The 22,359-nt window shown below is 41.7% G+C and overlaps 1 protein-coding gene across 1 annotated transcript in view; it reads left to right on the top strand.

Annotated features, from left to right (window-relative positions):
- The first annotated feature begins 5,438 nt into the window (after nucleotides 1-5,438).
- The window catches only part of WDR43 (WD repeat domain 43), a 52,204-nt gene continuing 35,283 nt past the window's right edge, over nucleotides 5,439-22,359 (top strand). Inside the window, exons 1-3 of the mRNA XM_009237420.4 lie at nucleotides 5,439-5,802; nucleotides 12,859-12,996; nucleotides 17,308-17,429. Coding sequence (XP_009235695.2) covers nucleotides 5,578-5,802; nucleotides 12,859-12,996; nucleotides 17,308-17,429 — 485 coding nt within the window. The 5' untranslated portion in view covers nucleotides 5,439-5,577. The remainder of the gene's footprint in view (nucleotides 5,803-12,858; nucleotides 12,997-17,307; nucleotides 17,430-22,359) is intronic.

Here is a 22,359-nt window from a genome sequence, read left to right as displayed (position 1 = left end):
TCATAATAGAGTGGCTATGGCTTCTCTTTAGTGACCTTCAGGTGTCTGCAGTTGGAGAGTTAGACATTCCCAGGCTTGTGGTTTTACCAAGGCAGGAACATGATATGAGAAAGAGGCAGGGGAATTGAGGGTTATAATTATGTAGTTTAAGTTACATGGAGAGGGAAGTGCAGCCATCAGAGAGAAGAAATGAAAGATGGTGAAAAGAATTGGACTCAATGGTAGAAAGATGGGCTGGAGACTGAGAACTAGAGGGAGTAAGCTGGAAAGATAGGAGTTGGTGGTAAGAGATGGGGTGTGGAAATTGAGATTATGGAGTTGGTGCCGTTATTATAATGACAAAGTATGGGACATGACCGTGGGAGGGAGTGGCTGATGTAGGATAGAGGCCAAGATTATTGAAGAGGAGCAAGTCAGGGAATTGATATGCTTGGGTATGGGACGGTCATATATGTGAACCCTACATGTACTCATTGGGTAAGGTTGTCAGAACCCAAAGATAATTTGGGTTAGAAATCTAGCTCCTCTTCTACTTCCTAGCTCTATACCTTAGTTTTCTTATGTGAAAAATGAAGATATTAATAGTTTATATTGCAGGGCTATTGTGAGGATTAAATGAATTAATACACATAAAACACTTAGAATAGAGAGTGACATATAGTAAGCGCACAATAAGCTTTTATTTTTATTTGCATATTTATGACTAACAAATCTGATAATTTTAGCTCAGAACTTTCTTCATGCAAACTCATATCTGCTCTTTTATAACAAAAATCCTTGAAATAGTTGTCTATACTTGTCTTCACTTTTTCACCTCTCTTTTTCTCCTCTACCCTTCACAATAAAAATTTCCCCCTACATCTATACTAAGAATGTTTCCTCGTTGTTGTTGTTTTGAGACAAGACCTCGCTTGGTTGCCCAGGCTGGAGTGCAGTAGCAAGATCACTGCTCACTGCAGCCGTTACCTCTCTGGCTCAGGCGATCCTCCCACCTCAGCCTCCCAAGTAGCTGGGACCACAGGCACACTCCATCACACCTGGCTAATTTTTAATTTTTCTGTAGAGATGGGGTTTCTCCATGTTGCTTGGGCTGGTCTTGAACTCCTGGGCTTAAGTGATCCTCTTGCTTTGGCCTCCCAGAGTGCTAGGATTACAAGAGTGAGCTGCTGTGCCTGGCCTAAAAATGCTTTTGAAGGCACCAACGACCCTGATCTTCCCAAGTCTACTAGTTAATTCTTAGTTTTCATCTTTGCTGCATTTGACATGGCTTTATCATGTCTTGCTTCTGAAATTATAAAAATTTGGTTTCTGGGTCACCTCCTTCTCCTGGGTTTTCATCCTGCCTTGCTGTTATCTCTTCTCAATCTCCTCTGCAAGATCCTCTTCCTCTCCCTAACCTCTAAAGATTGGCACAGCTTGGGACTAAATTCTTTTCTATCTATACTAACACGCAACATGATCTTTCCAGTCCCGTGGTTTCATATAGCAGCCGTATGCTAATGCATCCCAAATTCATATCTCTAACTGTGATGTTTTCTCCAAGTCCCAACTCATATATCTAACTTCTTATTGAACAACCCTACTTGAATGTATAGTAGGTATCTCAAACTTAACTGTCCAAAACTGATTACATTCTAGTCAGCGAAGTAGATAATAAACACATTTAAAAATGAATCTCTAGGCTGGGTGCAGTGGCTCATGCCTGTAATCCTAGCACTTTGGGAGGCTGAGGCGGGCGGATCACCTGAGGTCAGGAGTTCGAGACCAGCCTGGCCAACACAGTGAAACCCTGTCTCTACTAAAATGCAAAAATTAGCTGGGCATGATGGCGGGTGCCTGTAATCCCAGCTCCTCGGGAGACTGAGACGGGAGAATCACTTGAACCCAGGAGACGGTGGTTGCAGTGAGCAGAGATCGTGCCACTGCACGCCAGCCTGGGTGGCTGAGTGAGACTCCATCTCAGAAAAGAAAAAAAAAATCTTTATTTCAGCTAGTACAAACTGCTACAAGAAGAAACAAAGCCAGAGAAGGGAAATGAGAGCTTAAGTATTCGAAGGAATTAGGCAAAGCCTCACTCTGGCCCTGCAAGGTCAGAAGGAAGGGCAGTCAGTGTGCAGAGAACAGCAAGTGCAAAGATTGTCTCCATTCCACGCAAACTCTTTCCCCAGTTCAGCTAATGGTATCACTATTCACTTATTTGCCCAGGCATCAGAGTCACTCTTCATTCATCTGTTTTCCTCACCCTTCACAATCAATTCATTTAGCAATTCCTGTTGGCTCTAACTTCAGATTATATCTGGAATCATCATTTTTCACTACCTTCATTGCTTTCATCAGAGCCCTACCAATCATTGTCCTTGTCCCGACTACTACTCCACAGCCTTCTACCTTGTCTTTCTGCTTTCATTCTTGCCTACAGACTTCATGTAGCAGCCAGGAGATCTTTCAATAACATAAATCAGATCATGTTATTTCATTGCTCAAAACTTCAGGGGGCTGGATGCGGTGGCTCACACGTGTAATCCCAGCACTTTGAGGCCAACGCAGGAGGATTCCTTGAGCGCAGGAGTTCGAGATCAGCCTGGGCAACACAGAAAGACCCCATCTCTTAAAAAAAAAACATTAAAACTCTCTGGTGGCTTATTTCTATCATACGTATAATAAAATCCAAATACTTTACTCTGATTTACAAGGTACTAAATAATCTGGCTCCCTCTGAACTCAGCTACTACCTTTGATTTTTCTAGTTGTCACTATCTACCCTAAGTTTCTCCAAAGCTTTTTCTTTCAATTAGTCAAGGTCTTTGTTGCCTCAGTCTTTGCATTTGCTATTCTCTCCACATTGACTGCTCTTCCTTCTGATATTGCATGGTCTGAGTGAGGCTGTCGCTAATTCCTTCCAATATTTAAACTCTTTTCCCTCCTCCGGCTTTATTTCTCTTTATAGAAGCTTGCGCTATCTGAAATAGAGTTTTCTTTGTTTGTTTATTATGTGCTTCCCTGATTAGAATGTAAGCTTCATGAAAGCAGGAATCTTGTCTCTCATGATCACTGGTGGATTCCTGGTACCCTAAAACAGTGCCTGGCACATAGCAGGCATTCAGTTTGTTTGAGTGACTGAATGAATCCAAGTGCCAAATTAGATGTCTCAAATTTAGCATTCCCAGACTAAAGACACTATCATCTTCTTGTACAAAAATCTTCCAAGATTCACTATCCTAAGTGAATTGGGTCACCAACCAGTCTCTCCCTGTAAAAGCTCAATGAGTAATCCTTGGCCCTTTCTCTATCTCTCCCTCGGCCACTTGAAATCCGGCTCATTGTACATAATAAACATCTCTTGAAACTTCCTTGCATCACTATTTCTCCAAGCCACTCACCATCATCTCCACCTGGGGTTTCGAGCCTCCAACCTAGCTTCCTTCTAATACATTCATTACACTGTCTCCATGTAATCCTTCTAAAATGCAAATCTTGGCCAGGCACAGTGGCTCACGCCTATAATCCTAGAATTTTGGGAAGCTGAGGCGGGCGGATTACTTGAGGTCAGGAGTTCCAGACCAGCCTGGCCAACATGGTGAAACCCCGTCTCTAATAAAAATACAAAAACTAGCCAGGCGTGGTGGTGCACGCCTGTAATCCCAGCTACTCAGGAGGCTGAGGCAGGAGAATCACTTAAACCAGAAGGTGGAGGTTGCAGTGAGCTGAGGTTGTGCCACTGCACTCCAGTCTGGGCAGAGTGAGACTCTGTCTCAAAACACAAAAACAAACAAGAAAACAATAAAATGCAAATCTTACCATGCTGTTCCGTAGCTGTAAAAGCTTGAGCCTTCCCATGGCCATGAGAGTGGTTTTTATCTTTCCTGGCAGGCAATAAGCTCTGTGTGGGCTGAACAGTACCTGGCATTCCTTGAATTAGAATGCATTGATTTGGTGAAGTATTTAGGAGAAATATAAAAATCTACCCTTTTTTTTTTTGGGATACAGGATCTCACTATGTCACCCAGGGTAGAGTGCAGTGGAGCAGTCATAGCTCACTGTAGCCTCGACCTCGTGGGCTCAAGCCATCCTCCTCCCTCAGCCTCCAGACTATGAGCATGTGCCTAAAAATGTCTATTTGATGTAGCAACATGAGATAAATCTGGAGAAACAGAAGGGAATAGCCGTTCTGATCATTACTTTTACATTATTATAATTGAATAAATTGTTATGTTGTAAATGATTACGGCCTGGAATTGAATAGGGGGAAACGGAAGCGGTTGTTACAATCATAATCAATTTGAAAGTGAAGACTTCTTTTCTCTCTCTTTTTTTGAGACAGAGTCTCACTCTGTCACCTAGACTGGAGTGCAGTGGCGTGGCGATTTCAGCTCACTGCAACCTCCACCTCCCGGGTTCAAGGATTCTCCTGCCTCAGTCTCCCGAGTAGCTGGGACTACAGGCAGGCACCACCACACCCGGCTAATTTTTGTATTTTTAGTAGAGACAAGGTTTCGCCATTTTGCCTAGCTTGGTCTCGAACTCTGAACTCGGGCGATTTGCCCGCCTCGGCCTCCCAAAGTGGGATTATAGGTGTAAGCCACCGCGCTCGGCTGAAGATTTCCTTTAAACCTTTCGTTCTACCTTATCATTTTCTTTAAAGTTTTTTAAAAATTATTTATTTATTTATTCATTTATTTAAGACGGAGTTTCGCTCTTGTTGCCCGGAGCTGGAGTGCAATGGCGCGATCTCCGCTCACAGCAACCTCCATCTCCTGAGTTCAAGCGATTCTCGTGCCTCAGCCTCTGGAGTAGCTGGGATTACAGGCGTGCACCACCACGCCCGGCTAATTTTTTTTTTTTTTTTGAGACGAGTCTCTCTCTGTCGCCCAGGCTGGAGTGCAGTGGTGCGATCTCGCTCACTGCAACCTCCGCCTCCCGGGTTCAAACAATTCTCTGCCTCAGCCTCCCGAGTGGCTGGGATTACAGGTGCCCACCACCAAGCCCGGCTAATTTTTTTGTATTTTTAGTAGAGACGAGGTTTCATCATTTTGGCCAGGCTGGTCTTGAACTCCTGACCTTGTGATCCACCCGCCTCGGCCTCCCAAAGTGCTGAGATTACAGGCGTGAGCCACCGCGCCCAGCCCACAGCTAATTTTTTTATTTTTAGTAGAGACGGCGGGGGGGGGGGGGGTTTCTCCATGTTGGTCAGGTTGATCTCGAACTCCTGACCTCAGGGGATCCGCCCGCCTCGGCCTCCCAAAGTGCTGTGATTACAGGCGTGAGCCACCGCGCCCGGCCCCCTTTTTTTTTTTTTTTTTTTTTTTTTTTTTTTTTTTTTTTAAAGGAACGGGACTTGATCTTGATTCTACAATTACTTTCTCCCATACTCCCACTCCCGCCCGAGAACAAGATAGCGGCAGGCCCTAGCGGGCCACCGTCCATAGGGTGGATCCCCCAGAAGCTCTCCTGCGACGCGAAGATCCACCTCCTGAGCCCCCGGCTCACACTCCGCCTCACTTCCTCCTCCAGGCTCCGCCCCGCGCCGGTACGCCTGCGCACGGACGAACACGTGGCTGCAGCGGGGCCAGAGCAGCAATGGCGGCGGGCGGCGGCGGTAGCTGCGACCCCCTGGCCCCGGCTGGGGTCCCTTGCGCCTTCTCCCCGCACAGCCAGGCCTACTTCGCTTTGGCTTCTACCGACGGTCACCTACGAGTATGGGAGACGGCCAACAACCGGTTGCACCAGGAGTACGTGCCTTCCGCGCACCTCAGTGGTACCTGCACCTGTCTGGCCTGGGCGCCAGCGCGGCTGCAGGCCAAGGTAAAGCGAGCGGGACTGCACTGGGCGGGCGCCTTCCCGGGCTCGGCTTCGGGCCTCCGTGCCGGGTGGCGCGTGGCCCGGCATCGCGCGTGGCTCTCGGCGGCCCGGGGCTAGAAGGCTCGGAGCGCGGCGTCGGCGCGCACAGGGCCCAAGCCGCCAGCCGCGCGTGCGGCCTGCCGCGAGGGCAGTGAGGGAGGGCGCAGCTCGACCCGGCTGGCCACATATCCGAGCCCTGCCGGCTGGCCCCGTGAGGCCTGGGCCCCACTCTTGACGGGCAGCCATGTTCGCCAAGTCCCCCAGTCCCCCTGGGGCGGCTTCCTTTTGCTGGGCCTTGGTTCATCAGAGTCCTGGTTTTTGACAGAGCTCCATCTTGGGACTATCTAACTTTCCTCTGTCTCTGATCCAGCTCATCAGTTTTGCCCTGGGCAGTTGGTATGGACTAGTCTGTACTTGCTTCCGGACCTTCCCCCTCCTGCCCCCCCTTGGGTGCCGGCTCACCACGTGTTCTCGTCCACGTCCAGGTCGTGGGACTCTCAACTCTTAACTTTTGCCTTTCCCAGGCACTTCTACATTCTCAGCTTTTTGAACTCACTGCTTTTTGATTTTAATATCTGCTCGCCCCTCCCGCCCCGCTTTCAAGCCCATCACACCACTCCCCACCCACCCCAATCTGAAGTCTGCATTAGGATGTGGAGTTCAAGTGAAGTAGTAGCTTGATTTAGTGAATGTTTTATGAGTTCAGATGAAGTTACCCTTAGATGGAAAACTGCCGAGTTAGGCAAAGCTTTTCATTTTTAGGGACCCGTGTCAGGTAAATGCCATTCACTGTTGAGTCACCCAGCTACATCTCTCTAACTCAGCATGCACGTGGTTATTGCATTTATAGAGTAGCCAAACCGAATCACTGCAGAGTGATTTGGAAGCATCAGGTATCCTGAGGTGTGTGATGTGAGCTGATTCAGTATGGAGAACTGTAAAAGCTCCTATTTAGGATAGATCTTACTCTCTGACGACCTGGGAAACCTGCTAAATTTTTGGGTTGGGAGAAGGGATACATCTAAGTTGCTATACTTTGGGCATGTTTAGATATTTTTCAAATTTTAAGCTACATTTTCATAGTTTATCCTGTTGATTCATAATATAAACCTATCAGGGCTTATAAGTCAAACATAAAACTAAAAAAAAAAAATCAGTTTTTATTGTTAAAATTACAGCGCTCTGCTTATCTTTTATTTTCAAAGTTTTCTGTGGTTGTATTTTAACAGTCCTGTAAATTGATAGTAATACTAATGCTGAGAGAAATACGGAGCAGTGGTTAGGTAGGTGCGTGGACCCAAGCTGGCTATATTGTCTACATTTGATTCTAGCCTCTGCTTCATAGTGGTAATTGCCCCTCTGTTTCCTCATTTATAAAATGAGGATAATAATATCTTCTTCATAGAGTGGTTATGAAGATTAATATATTTAATGATGCAGAGAACACAGAATAGTTCTTGACAGGTAAGTGCTTTAAGTGTTAAGTATTATTAATATCTGATATTTGTGTGGTTAGTCCTGAAGTGTTGATAAGGAACTTTCTGCCTTGTTTGGGGGAAAGAAACAGAAACTCTGGGAAACTAAGCAACTTGAATAAAGTAAAAAATGGAACCAGGATTAGAACTCAGGTCCTTAAGAGCTCAGTTCTTGGTTATCTGCAACAGATAGTTAATATTAGGTTGGAAAAAATGTCACCCACTTTGCTTTTTTGTTGACTTTCAATTGCATTGTATGCCCAAGAGAAATTTCTTAATCTCATATTAAAAGTCATAGTTTTGGATTATGTGCAACACTGTGGTAAACTAGAAAAATAACTGGATTTGGTTTCATAGCCAAGACTCAAAACTTGCTTTGTCATATTGAGCAAGTTGTTTTAATTTTGAGGACCTCATTGACAAACGAGAGTTGAGCTACATTAAACAAAATTTCTTTTCTAGGTTTCAGCATCGTTTTACTTGCACTCTCTCCTTTTAACCACATGGCTATGGAATCCCCTGAAATTAATTGCATTTTAAAAAAACTGATTGAAAATCAGAGCTAAGAAAGGTAAATGACTTGACCCAAGCCTTAATAACCAATAAAGGAGTGTGGCCTCTAGAGTCATGGTGCCCCGAACTCCTGGTCCAGTGCCCCGATTTTGTTACTCTCAATCTTGAGTCACAGAACTGAGAGAGCTGGAAGGAATGTAGAGACATCCCCTACTTTGAGGGTGTGTCCTCTTGGAGCATCAGTTTGACTAAAAAACTAAGGAGAGACAGTTTTCTTGTATTAAAACAAACTTGTACATATATTATGGTATAAAATTAAAAAGTCATATGTGCTGTAACAAGATATCTTAGAAAAAAAGGCACATGTTAAGGTGCTCTCATCTTATTAAACCCTTTTATTTTACATCTTTGAGGCTTAGTGTATGAGGCATGAAAAGGATGTTACTCTGAACGCACTTTCCAGCATTTTGTTAAGGTCCTGGTATATGATGATGTATAGTACTCTCAAATTTGAAATAGAAGTAACATCACCCACCTTTTAGGATCCTCAGGATCAAATTAAGCAATGTATGTGACTGGTGTAGCGTGACCTAGTATGTAATAAGTGGCTTAATAAATATTATTGAGTGAATCTGGACTCATTTTACCATTTAATATGGCATTTAATATGGTAAATCAGTTTGTAAGAAAAGTATTCTACGTTTGGTTTAGTAATTGTCAGTTTGCTACACAAGGACAAAGTGTGGTGATGATAACTCATCAATGGAGAGAGATTAGTTAGTGCTGGGTTTCTTGGGTAATGGGTTAAGTTTGTGGTTCACAGGTGTTTAGAAAAATTAGATTGTCGCCTCTTGTTGGTCACAGAATGATTACAATACTTTGCATTCATGCCACAATAGTTTTTAGAGGGTTTTTGTATGTTATGCAGCTGAGCATTCCATTTGGTCTTTGGAGCCTGGGGGAAGAGGACCTTTAATGAGGACAAGAAAATAGGAAAGTGCAAAAATACAAATGGAGGGACTCTATCTAGATGGATGCTGTTTTTAAGAGTTCCTCAAGTTCATGTGTGTAAACTGAGGCAGAAATGTTAATTATATTCTTTACCAAAGCCACATAGTAAAGTGGCTGAGCCACCTAGGAACTGATGCTGCTATTTCATTGTCTTCAAACTTTTCAAAGTCTTCCAACTTTTCTGCTTTTCCTTCTCTAACAGACCTTGTCTGCTATTGGCTATCACAGTAAATGTGTTTATACTGCTTTGCTGTCACTGCAGTTAAGATGACCCCATACAGCTTAGTACTTGTTGAATGAAGCACATGGCATTTCAGACATTGGACAGGGTGTCTGAGTTGGGTATCTGCGTTACCATCCCTTAGAGATGTAGGGCAGTTCACATGTGCTGTGCAATGGTCTGTCTTGAGGTCTTGCTAACAGTTAAACTTCCTAAGAAGTAAAGGTTGCAGATAGATCTGATTGGCAGAAATAGAAGTTTCTGTGTATTAGGACTTAATTGATTTGTTGTAAATACTGTATGTGATTTTTTGTAAAATGAATACATTTTGTTCACTGTTATCTGTGAAACTTACATGCAGTGGCAGTGAGATAGACGAAGAAATGGATTGGGAGGCTAATTGCAGAATGAAACTTGAAACTTGGCATACTTTCTGGTGTCTAGAGTTCAGGATTTTTCAGAGCAGATTTTGATCCATTAGTGGATTATGTAATAAACTTAGTGGATTGTAACATTAAAAAAAAAACAAAATAGAATGGAAAGTATCAGAGTACTACTAGCCGTGGGAAGTTTCTCTGTGAAGCTTGTTTCAATACGTGTATTTTTATGAGAATGTGGTGACTGCATGTAAAACTCCTCTTTCTCTGGGATCTCAGTCTAAAAAGTCATTACTTTAATTACTGTACAAATTCAGACTTCTCATCACCTGAATGTGCTTTTTTCTGTCTTCATCCCATCTGTACAACTTCTTGCTTTTATAAATCATGCACATGTGCCATTCAGATTCTCCCTCAGCCTTCTGATTGTTTCTGGATCAAATGCTGATAATGGATCAAATGCTGATAAGCTTTTCTCATAAGACAGGTTTCAGTATTCATTGCTTAACTCAGTTTGCCCTTCATGGTGGAAAAGACTCCTTAGTCTGAGAAATCACCTCCTTGGGGTATTCACTTCTGATGCCTTTAGGAATTGAGATTTTCCAGTTACAAATATATGAACTAAATTTTTTAGCCTACCTTTTTATTACTTAATATATTTATCTGTATAATCTGTGCTGGGCACTTAAGAGGAAACACAACTGACTGTGACTAAGGTGTAAAAGAAGAAATACATTTCATATTTGCCGTGTCTAGTGCAGGGTATGACATGTGTCTTCAGGGAAAGAAGTTTCCGTGGAGGAGGTGGTATTTGAGTTGGGCCTTAAAGCATGGATAGGATTTTTAACCAGTGAAAATTGAGGTGAGTAGGAAAGGTCCCCTTCCAAGTGAAGGACAAGCAAAAGCAAAATAGGAAAATGTGTGTATAGGGAGTGTTAACGTAAGGATGGAATTGGAGATAAGACTGGAGAAGGTGGGTTGAAGGCAAATTGTGGATGCTTTTAAATGCCATAGAACTATTTATATTGATTTATTCTCTGGAGAGTCATTGAAGTTTTTTGATCACAGGAATAACATGTTTAGATAGTAAATGCCAACAGAAGTTTCTCATCTATAATCAGTAGCACTAAACTCTTGGTTTCAAAAATATTTAGTATGGGTAATACTTGGAATATTAGTTTTCATTAAAATGTACATTGGTTATATACACTTCTGGTCTGATGTGTTACCTTTTTAAATATACTCATCCTGCTGAATAAAGACCATCCAACCTGAAAAATAAATGAGTCATGAGTTCTTTGAGTTTAATAAATTGGAGTAATATTTAGGTTTAGACCAGTGATCCTTAAAGTTGGTCATAAATGCTGTAGATATTCCTTCCACCTGCCCCTGCTTGCTTCTACTAAAAGATACAGAGATTTGCAGATGCAGAAATTAAGGCTTTGACTATGTTATGCTTGACATAGTCTATGTAAATTTCTAAAATTTCTTTGTGCTTTTTAATGGAAATTCAAATTGGCAATAAAGCATATGCATATTTGGACCTGTCTTTGTTTCACACATCGAGAAACTTCCATTTAGATAGTTTTGATTTGGGAAAACCAAGAGTAGAAGAAAGATTTCGTGGAATCTTTTTTTGTTTTGTTTTGTTTGAGACGAGTCTCTGTCGCCCAGGCTGGAGTGCAGTGGCAGGATCTCAGCTCACTGCAACCTCTGCCTCCCTGGTTCAAGCAATTCTCTGCCACCTGAGTAGTTGGGATTACTGGCACCCACCACCACGCCCAGCTAATTTTTTTTGTATTTTTAGTAGAGACGGGGTTTCACCATGTTGGCCAGGCTGGTCTTGAACTCCTGACCTCGTGATCCAGATGCCTTAGCCTCCCAAAGTGCTGGGATTACGGGCGTGAGCCACCACGCTCAGCCTTCTTGGAATCTTTTTAAAAAGATGAATCTTTTCCTGCTGAGATGGTACTAGGTTAATGTACTTCCCCCCACTCTCCTTGCCTGAAATAGGTGTTTGTATTTATAACCTTATACAGAAATTATTTTTGCCCCTGGAATCATTCAAAGGTAGCTTTAGAAATTCGTTTAACTGAAACGGGGACCTAGAACACTCCTAAAGTTGAGGTTTCAGTGTTTCAACAAATTAAATGAGACCATAAGACTTTGTACTTTGGCTTTTAATTGTAACTTCTCTTTTGTGTTTATTAATACATTTCTAAGGACTTGCAAGATATATTTCTAAGGACTTGGAAGATGTGTATTATTTTTTTCTGTAAGTAGGTTACCTTTATTTGTTAGACTGCATTTCATCTGTGTCCAATGAATCAAATTCTTTAAACGTAAAATCCCCCTAGAATAACTAAAAGAAAAAAATGGAAAGTGCTTTTTAAGTCTACTCCCTGATACTCTATGCACTGGTAACGTTGTGGTTGACATTGGTTTTTCTTGAATTAAGACAGATTTTTAAGTGTCTTGGGCTGTGTGCGTGCCCATGCGCGCTATAGAGCTAAGATCCTGCACTATTAAGAAGATATTCTCTTTTCTGTGGTATTGGCTTGTTTTACAGTGAAAGAATGGATTTCTCAGAACTTTATGCTAAAAACATACAGGCTGGTGAGCCGTAATTTAAAAAAAACACGGAAGAGAAGTTCTGAAATCATAATAAATATTCAGCATTATAAACTGATGTAGCGCTTTTAAGTTAGGGTCATTGTCTTTTTGTTGGGTAGACATGAGCTGTTAGCATCACTTTTGAAATGAAAGTCTTGTGGCATTTGCCACTTGAGTGAGACTTTTGTCTCTGAAGTCACTGAATCACCAAGCCAGCCCTTGACCAGTCACCGGGGCAACTTCTTTCTTGTGTGCTCTGAGCTGCTCTACTAGTTAAAGCTATTTGTTGACTCAAATTGAAGTTAATGCATGTTTATAAAGGTGAAAACTTTTGAGTCTCTTTTCTTGACAACTAAGCTAGAATTTGTGGAAAAATTAGGAGAGGAAAAGGAGAGTTGGCTGCTTAGATATGGACTTACGGATTCATAGATTTTTGGGTATGTATCTCTTTGGTTGGGGAGTGAAGGCTTCGCTTAGGTTGGACCTGTCAGGAGGGGCGGTCTGTTTCTGAGAAGTGGAAGCACCATTGAGGCTTCTCGGACCTGTTAGGAGAGTACCAAGAACATACTAGGTTTTCCTGTTTGCTGCCTTTTTTCCGTAGGGTTGGGAGACAGGGGACATAGAATTACGAGTTTCTCTTCCCACTGGAGGGATTTCTTTTTAAAGTAGTGAGAAGTAAAACACCCAATAGCTTCTCTCTTCCCCACTTTTAAAATGTCTTTTGTGGGCTGGTGGGCATTTGTATTTGTTCATTAACGATGTTTTAGTGTTTGCAATACTAAATAAAAACATTGTTTTTCTTTTTTTCCAGGAAAGTCCCCAGAGGAAAAAAAGGAAATCAGAAGCTGTAGGAATGAGTAACCAGACTGACTTATTGGCTCTTGGCACAGCAGTTGGTAGCATTTTATTATACAGCACAGTAAAAGGAGAATTACACAGTAAATTAATAGTAAGTGTGTGTATATTTTATTTAAAAGTGATGTGACAGGGAACCTGATTACTAGAGATTATTAAAAAAAAACACTTCAGGGTATGTGATGAGATCTGTGCTGTAGGGACAGTTTTCAGTCTCATCTACGTTTAAATAACTGAATAGTAATATTTGATAAAAGCTATAATAGTTAACAGCAGTCCTTATTATGGGTCAGAGTATGAAGACTTATTGACTAGGTTTAAAATAAGGAAGGGTTACAGGAACTCTAAAGAATCATAGATAGCAGCTGTGGAAAGCAGCTCCCCACCTCTTGACCTAGGGGAATAAAGGAGACAGTTGGAGTTACTGCTAACACTGGGATCTTTTAGGGGCAAGTGTTGTGCTGCTGCTGCTGTCTCTTGAGGAGTGGCCCCATGGGCATGGGATCGAGACCTCAAACTGAGAAGGAGGCTCCAGCTGCCTGGTGCTAGTGTCTCTGATGGAGATAATGAGACTGGTTCTCCTAGGGTTGGAAAAATTGGATATTGGGTTCAGCTGCTGCTGTTGGGCATTACCACTGTTGGGGTGATGCAAATAAAGAGACAGGAAGGAACAGGTCCCTTCTCTCTCCATCCTTGTCTCCCTCTAGCAGTTCCTATTGGCAGAACCTATGGATTGAGCTGGGAAATCAGAAATCAGGTTGCTGAGTTCCAGCATCACAGCAGAATATAAAGGGCGGGTTTGGCATTGGAAGACAGTAACCGAACTGGCCTAGTTGGTTCAGACAATATCTATTGCAGTGTGTTTTTGTTCTCTGGACTTCTGTATATAGGAGTGTTTTAAGTTTTTTGTTTTAAATAACATTTGTCTATAGGAAATTTGTAACTACATAAAGTTGAAAAGGAAAAAAATTTATACCTAAGTCTGTCGCCGAGAGATCCTCTTAATAATTTGTATATTTCTTTGCTTTATACATACATTAAAAAAATATAGTTGGCTTTCTGTTCATCTAGTTTGTATCCTGGTTTTTTTTCATTAGATTACAACATAACTATCTTATATTTGTCAATAACTGGTTATAGAGATTTTTAATGACTGCTTAAAATCTCAACAAGTGGGATAGTCCATTATGTTACTTAACTTGTTGACCATTTAGGGGTTTCCAGATTTTTAAATTGTTGTAAAACAATTTCTTTTTTCTTACATGGATTCACAGAATTACTAACCTAAAATTAGTGAGCCAAAGAGTTGCTGTATATGTAGTATAAAAATACTTTCTGGAATAATTTTTGCTAATTTATGCTTAATATCAGTGATAGGAGATAAGTACTTTATCTCAGCAGTATCATTACCACTACTGAATAGCCCATTAAAACAGCAACAACGACAACAAAGAAACAGATAATTTGGTAGAGGAACATTTTAATCTGATTTTAAGTTTGCATTTAGGAATGTATTACTTGTTTTTATATTAAAGATTACAAAAATAATACTCAACTATAAATGAATTTTAAAGCATTCAGAGATCCATCTCAAGAAAGCATTCTTCCCTGTGTTCTTCCCCCCTCCTCCAAGTCGAGTGTGGTCCTCAGGTGAGCTCTTACACCTACTATAGGTAGGAGCCTATCCTTTAATTGGATAGGTTTTTTGTGGTCAGCAGGTGCCTAGCATCTTGTGCAGTGTGATAGCTGCTCAGCTGCTGTGGCTGCTGGAGCCTAGAAGACTTACTTTTTTTAAAGACAGAGTCTCACTCTGTCGCCCAGGCTAGAGTGCAGTGGCGTGGTCTCAGCTCACTGTAACCTCTGCCTCCTGGGTTCAAGCAATTTTCGTGCCTCAGCCTCCTGAGTAGCGGGGATTACAGACGTGCACCACCATAGCCGGCTAATTTTTGTATTTTTAGTAGAGATGGGGTTTTGTCATGTTGGCCATGCTGGTGTCGAACTCCTGGCCTCGTGTGATCTGCCTGCTTGGCCTCCCAAAGTGCTGGGGTTACAGGCATGAGCCACCATACCCAGCCTAGAACTCCTTTTTATATCATTTCACAACCTTACAAGATTGTAAATACATCTTCGACAGGGATGAATTTATCAAAAAGGAGTCAAGAGGGTCAGGGTGAGGGGTATTGGGATGGTATGGTAAGGTAGAAAAGGACCAGGCTTTGGAGCTAGTCTGTCCTGAGGTGGAATCCTACTAGTTGTATGATCATGTGTGAATAATTTAACTTCTCATCCCTTAAATGGGTATTAACAACCTACCTTGCATGATTTTATTAAGACTTACATGTAATAATGTATTGAAAGTGCCTGGCTTGTAAGTGGTATTTAGTAAATATTTGTTGAATGAGTAAGTGAACAAGTGAGTGAACACATTGCTAAATTGCTTTCCAAAAGGGTATGCTAGTTTACACTGCCGCTGGCAATAGTATTACGTAACCTCACCAGCATGGGCATCGTAAGGCTAAACACATTGCTACAGGAACAGACTAAAAATGCCACTTTGTTTTGGTTTGTATTTCTTTGATTACTAACAAGGTTGAATATTTTGGTATGTTTTCTAACTGAATTCTTTCTGTGGAATGTATCTTCATATCCTTTAGTTACTTGCGTGTATATAAGACTTAGTTCTTTGAGTACACAGCTGATAGGAAGGAAGGAAAGTAACTGAATGTAACATTTTAAAATATTTCTCTTTTGAAGTGGTAACAATGTTATTTCCAAGTAGCTTTAGTAATTTTGAGTAATCACTTTTATTCTTAGCTTAGATATGTACATAGTGGTGTTTCATTGTATATGTATTTACTTTATTCTTGCAAGATTTTAATACATAAAGCTAAAAATGGTACAAAAGTAAAGTAACTGTAGGAGAGATGTCACAAGATAGCATGTGACTATTTGTCAGATGAGTTCCAGCAGTGTTGGGAAGGCCTGGAGGAGAAGTGGTTTCATTTGGACCTTCTGGGATAGGTAAGATTTGGATAGAGGAAGGTGGAGAATCCTTTCAGGGGTGGGGAGAGGAAGTTGGGGAGATGGCAAAAGCAAATGAGGGGAGACAGGAATGTAAAAGATTGACTTGGAACTGAGCAAACTAATTCAGAGGAGGGGCATACTAGGGGATAATGGATAATGGATAAATGTGACTTCAGGTAATGAAATGCTTGCAGTGTGGGTGATTTAGCACCTCATTCTGCTAAGTGAGTTAGTCCTGGAATGTTTGTGAGATGGGAAACATGAATGAGCTCTTCTCAGTTTCTATTCCTATGTGCCTCTTAGTGGGTGTCTTGCTATGCTGTAAATGTATAAATATTGTTTATATGCTATGGCCCCATAGTACAAGGAAGCATTTAGTGTTTACCTGAAGTAATAGTGATTTTTGTTTTTGAGACATAGCTTTGGTACATTTTTTTACAAGAGATTTTTCGAGGATATTTTTGACTACGCTTGATTTTTACCTTAAATGCCGACTTGGGGTGTGGAAGTTATTTATTTATTTATTTTTAAACAGGAGAAGGAAAGTTAACATTTTGAAGTTCTAGCTGTTTATCTCTCTTCTTCTTCTTCTTTTTTTTTTTTTGGATATGGAGTTTCGCTGTTGTTGCCCAGGCTGGAGGCAATGGCGCAATCTTGGCTCGCTGCAACCTCTGCCTCCCAGGTTCACATGAGTCTCCTGCCTCAGCCTCTCAGGTAGCTGGGATTACAGGCATGTGCTACCATGCCCAGCTAATTTTGTATTTTTTTAGTAGAGATGGGAGTTTCACCATGTTGGTCAAGCTGGTCCTGACCTCAGGTGATCCGCCTGCCTCAGCCTCCCAAAGTGCTGCGATTACAGGCATGAGCCACCACGCCTGCCCTGTTTATCTCATTTTTGATGTTGGAAAACCAAAATGGATAGATAAAGGTTAAAGCTTTTAGTTAGGTTAAGGCCTAACATTTTAGTTAATTATTTGGTAATGACTCTAGGGTTCATATTATCATAATATATAAGACAAATTTTATTTTCTTCTTAAATTTTTTTTTTGTACACCATAAATATATTCATTTTCATTTGTCAGTTAAAAAAAAAGAAGAGTTGACTCCTACCTCTACATATTATTAACTACATCTCTAACACAGTCGCCTCTATTTGCCTTTTACATCCTCTGCCAATGACTGGCCTCAGATCACCAGTGGAACCTTTTCAAAAAATACACCATTGGCTCTATCTAGTTCTACTGATCTGAAATATCCACGTGTGGGCCAGGAGCACCGGCTCATGCCTGTAATCCCAGCATCTTGGGAGAGCGAGGAAGGAGGATCACTTGAGCCCAGGAGTTTGAGACCAGCCTTAAATTTTTTTTTTTTTAATCTACAGAGTGGTGGACATGACAACAGAGTCAACTGCATACAGTGGCATCAAGACAGTGGCTGTTTATATAGTTGTTCAGATGATAAACATATTGTGGAATGGAATGTACAGACATGCAAAGTAAAGTGGTGAGTAACATTCATGGTATCAGGAAATGCAGTAGACGTGGATAAATGCTGGACTTGTGGGGAATGCAGACATTAATAAGGTTATAGGTTCCATTTTCAGAGAACTTTTAATAAAATCGAGCATGCAAGATTTTAATACATAAAATACTAAAACACATAAAATACATAAAAGCTAAAAATGGTACAAAAATAAAGCAACTGTATGAGAGATGTCACAAGATAGCATGTGACTATTTGTCAGCTGAGTACAGTAGTGTTGGGAAGGCCTGGAGGAGGAGAAGGGATTTCAGTTGGACCTTCTAGGACAGGTAAGATTTGGATAGAGGAGGGTGGGAGAATCCTTTCAAGGGTGGAGAAAAGAAGTTGGGGAGATGACAAGAGCAAATGCAGGGAGACAGGAATGTAAAAGATTGACTTGGCACAGAGCAAACTAATTCAGAGGAGGGACATACTAGGGGATAATGGATGGCAGATGATAAGGGTCAAAGGATCCTAAGAGCCTGGCCTTGTGTCATAGATAAAGATCATAGACCATTGATTATAGTTCAACCACCTGATCCTGAGGTTGGCCGTATAGGAGATGCTTAGTAAATGTGGGCTGTTGAATATCGTTCCAACTACTGTGTAGTTGAGGACCCTCATGAGGAAAATGATGCCCATGGTCCTGCAGCTGCCAGAGAAGGGATTCTAATCCTGCTCTTTCGAGTTCTGGTACAGTTGGGGTTTTAGATTCTGTCTGGTATGCAAGAGAGAGCCATTGGCCAAGTGCAGTGGCTCATTTCTGTAATCCCAGCACTTTGGGAGGCCAAGGTGGGAGGATTGCTTGAGACCAGACTGAACAACATAGTGAGAACCACCTCTTTACAAAAAAAAAAAAAAAAAAAAAAGTTGGGTGTGGTGGCATGCATGGCCTGTGGCCCCAGATACGAGTCTGAAGTGGGAGGATTGCTCGAGCCTGGGAGGTTGAGGCTGTAGTGAGCCGTGATTGTGCCACTGCACTTCAGCCTGGGTGATGGAGCAAGGAGCTGTCTCAAAAAAAAAGAAAAAAAAATGGCTGGGCTCAGTGGCTCACGCCTGTAATCCCAGCACTTTGGGAGGCCAAGGCGGGAGGATCATGAGGTCAGGAGACTGAGACCATCCTGGCTAACATGGGGTACCGTCTCTACTAAAAAGACAAAAAAAATTAGCCGGGCGTGGTGGCGAGCGTCTGTAGTCCCAGCTACTCAGGAGGCTGAGGCAGGAGAATGGCGTGAACCCGGGAGGTGGAGCTTGCAGTGAGCCGAGATCACGCCATTGCACTCCAGCCTGGGTGACAGAGCGAGACTCCGTTTCAAAAAAAAAAAAGCCACTGCAGGTCAGTGTCTCTGGGGTAGAGTATTCAGAGTAATGCTTTAGGAAAAAGTAATCTGTCAGCAATGTGTAGAATTCAGGGGAAGGAGCTAGTTAAAGGCAGAGAAGGCAGATAGATTGTTACTGTAATCTGGTTGTAGGATGGTAAATGTGGGAAGTTAAAATGGCAATGATCGCAATCATTGAGTTGGGGTATTGAGTTTAGTTTTCAGCTTTGCTAACTAGGCAAGTAAACCAATTTAGAGGGAGGACGTACTGGGGGATAATGCATGGTAGAGGATAGAAATTATGGTCAGAAGAGATACATGGTTTTGGGGTTTTTAGACAAGTTGGCTTTGAAATAACATTATGTGAAGGATAAGACCCAGCAGACAGGGTGGTGCTAGAGGCTTAGATTTAAGTAGGGGTTTGGGGTTGGAGATGCAGGTAAGTAAATCATCTCCCTGATGGCTCAGTGAGTATTTGTGCTCCATTTACTTGTAGCAGACACAGTAGTTTCTATGTTAGTAACCTGTTATAAATGCCTGTAGAGGTTCTGATCCAGTAGGTCTGAGGTAGGGCCTGTGTTACTGTATTCTGAATGAGAGGTCACAAAGATAGGTCCTTCACATAGGGACTAGTAATGTTCAAACAGCCATTCAACACATTGTGCGCTTTATTGTGTGTAATCATAAGCCTGTGAGGTGAACTTTAGCCCCACTTTGCTGTTTTGAAGTAGATTAAACAAGAGCCTGACCTCTCATACACTAAACTGTGTTGTCTCATAATTTCATTATGTTTCCAACTTCATCATTAGCATTCTTATGCTGCCGTTACTTGATTTTGTTTTCTGTTCTAGACGCTATGTATTGATTTTCTGTTGTGGAAGATGAGGATTTAGCTCTTACCTTCTTTTCCCCCTTCCAGTTCTCTCTCAATATTGTTGTATCACAGTGTTTGATAAGCAGTATTTGTTTACATTATGACTAGTTAATTATTGTTGCAGCTGAGCCTTAGACTTTCCTATGTTTAATATTTTTTTTGTACAAAATTTTGCTTTTCTTGGGGTTTATAATTGCTTTGGTTTTCATTTCATTAGTTACTAGGTCATTCTCTTTATTAGTGGCATAAATCTTCTCAGTTGTTTCTGGACACATCAGTCAGTCAATTTTATTCATTTCTTGGAAAACTTTTCTGTCTTGTAAGTTCTGCTGAATGATGATTATCCCGAGATTTTCTTTTTTCTTTTCTTTCTTTTTCTTGAGACGGAGTTTCGCTCTTGTTGCCCAGCCTGGATTGCAGTGGCGCAATCTCAGCTCACTGCAACCTCTGCCTCCCAGAATCAAGCGATTCTTCTGCCTCAGCCTCCCGAGTACCTGGGATTACGGGCACCTGCCACCACGCCTGGCTAATTTTTTATTTTTAGTAGAGACGAGGTTTCAGCATGTTGATCAGGCTGGTCTCGAACTCCTGACCTCAGGTGATCCACCCGCCTCAGCCTCCCAAAGTGCTGGGATTACAGGTGTGAGCTACCATGCCTGGCCATGAATTATCGTCTTTTGTTCCTTACATCCTGTCTATTGTGGGTGTGTTTTGATTTGTTTGATTTGGCTTGTTTTATGTTTAAGGCATCCTTCAAATCACTGGAGATCCTGGGCTGCCTGTTGCTATTTGGAAACAAAGCATTAAAAAGCTGATTGGTGGCTGGGCGTGGTGGCTTATGCCTAAAATCTCAGCACTTTGGAAGGCTGAGGTGGAAGGATTGCTTGAGCTTAGGAGTTCGAGACTGTCCTGGGAAACATAGAACCCCCTCTCTACAAAAATGAAAAAAATTAGCCAGGTGTGGTGGTGTGTACCTGTAGTCCCAGCCACCTAAGAGGCTGGGGCAGGAGGGTCACTTGAGCTCAGGAGATCAAGGCTGCAGCGAGCTGTTATCTTGCTACTGCACTCTGCCTGGGCAACACAGTGAGACCCTGTTTGGGGGAAAGAATGTTGTTTGGAAGGCTTAGTTGTGAGTATGTGACTTTTCAATTGTTGCGCTTCATTTATAGAGTGATTGGGAAGCCGTCAAATATCAATATGTGTAGATCATTCCACTGGAACCAGTTACATTTCCCAGAGAGGAATTTTTTCATCTAGTGCTTCTTAAGGCTTAAATGTACATACATCTTAACTTGTGCATACAGATCTGATTTAGTAGGTGTAACTAGGTTAGAGCTTGAGATTGCATAATTCTCACAAGTTCCCAAATCATGCTGATTTATGCTTTGAGTTGCAAAGCTCCTGAGGGATTAGGGTGTGGGGAGGATAGAAGGTATTATTAGCCTAACTAGCATTTTCAATACTGAGTGGGGAAGTAGATTAAGGAAGCTTATCAGCCTCATCTAGGCAGGATGGCGATTGTGTCTTTTATGTATGTATCAGCATAGTGAATATATGTTGAATATTGAATGTAAATGAGAATTGAAGCTGTAGGAGTCGATGATAAATTGGGAAAAATTTTAGAAGCTGGTAAGGGTAAAGGAAAAGTTCTCTCATACATTATAGCTGCATTTCTTTGATTATCAGTGAGGTTGAATGTTTCGTGTTTATCAACAATTTGTATTTTTCCTATGAATTGCCTGTTTGCCTGTTTATATCCTTTGTTTTTATTTTGAGCTCTTTTTCTTATTGATATGAAGGAGCTATTTGTGTATTGTATTAATCCTTTGTAATATATATTTTTGATACTTTTTTCTAGCTTTTTACATATATATACACATACGTGTGTGTGTGTGTGTGTGTGTGTGTGTATATAATTATTTTTATTTTTTTTGAGACAGGGTCTCACTCCGTCACCCAGGTGGAGTGCAGCAGTGGTGTCTCAGCTCACTGTAAACTCTGCCTCCGGGGTTCAAGTGATCCTCCCATCTCAGCCTCCCGAGTACCTGGGATTGCAAGTGTTTGCCACCAGCCCTGGCTAATTTTTCTGTTTTTAGTAGAGACAAGGTTTCAGCATGTTGTTCAGGCTGGTCTTGAACTCCTGGCCTCAAGTGATGCACCTGCCTTGGCCTCCCAAAGTGCTGGGATTACAGATGTGAGCCACTGCGCCTGGCCACTTTTTACTTATATTTTAATTTTATGACTTATCTGTGGAGCAGAAATTTTATGTCATTAAATCAGGTCTTTTTTTTTTTTCTTTATAATTTCTGGTTTGTAATTGCTGTGGAAGACCTTTTTTAACCCCAGGATTATAAAAACATTCTCATACCCTGTTTAAATACTTTTAAATTTAATCAGTTAACTTTTTTGCATGTGTGGCATAATGTAGGAATCTAATTTTGTTTTTCTAATGACTGATTTGACTTACTCTATTGTTGACTGGCAGAATCATGCATTTTCTTCCACTTAATAACCTCTTTTTTTTTTTGAGACAGAGTCTTGCTCTGTTGCCCAGGCTGGAGTGCAGTGGTGCAATCTCGGCTCACTGCAAGCTCCGCCTCCCAGGTTCACGCCATTCTCCTGCCTCAGCCTTCTGAGTAGCTGGGACTATAGGCATCCTCCACCACGCCTGGCTAATTTTTTTGTATTTTAGTAGAGACAGGGTTTCACCATGTTAGCC

This window comes from Pongo abelii, chromosome 12 (assembly GCF_028885655.2).
Source record: "Pongo abelii isolate AG06213 chromosome 12, NHGRI_mPonAbe1-v2.0_pri, whole genome shotgun sequence".
Classification (NCBI taxonomy): Eukaryota; Metazoa; Chordata; class Mammalia; order Primates; family Hominidae; genus Pongo; species Pongo abelii.
The sequence above is the reverse complement of the archived record's forward strand: the minus strand, read 5'-3'. Positions and strand labels throughout refer to the sequence as shown.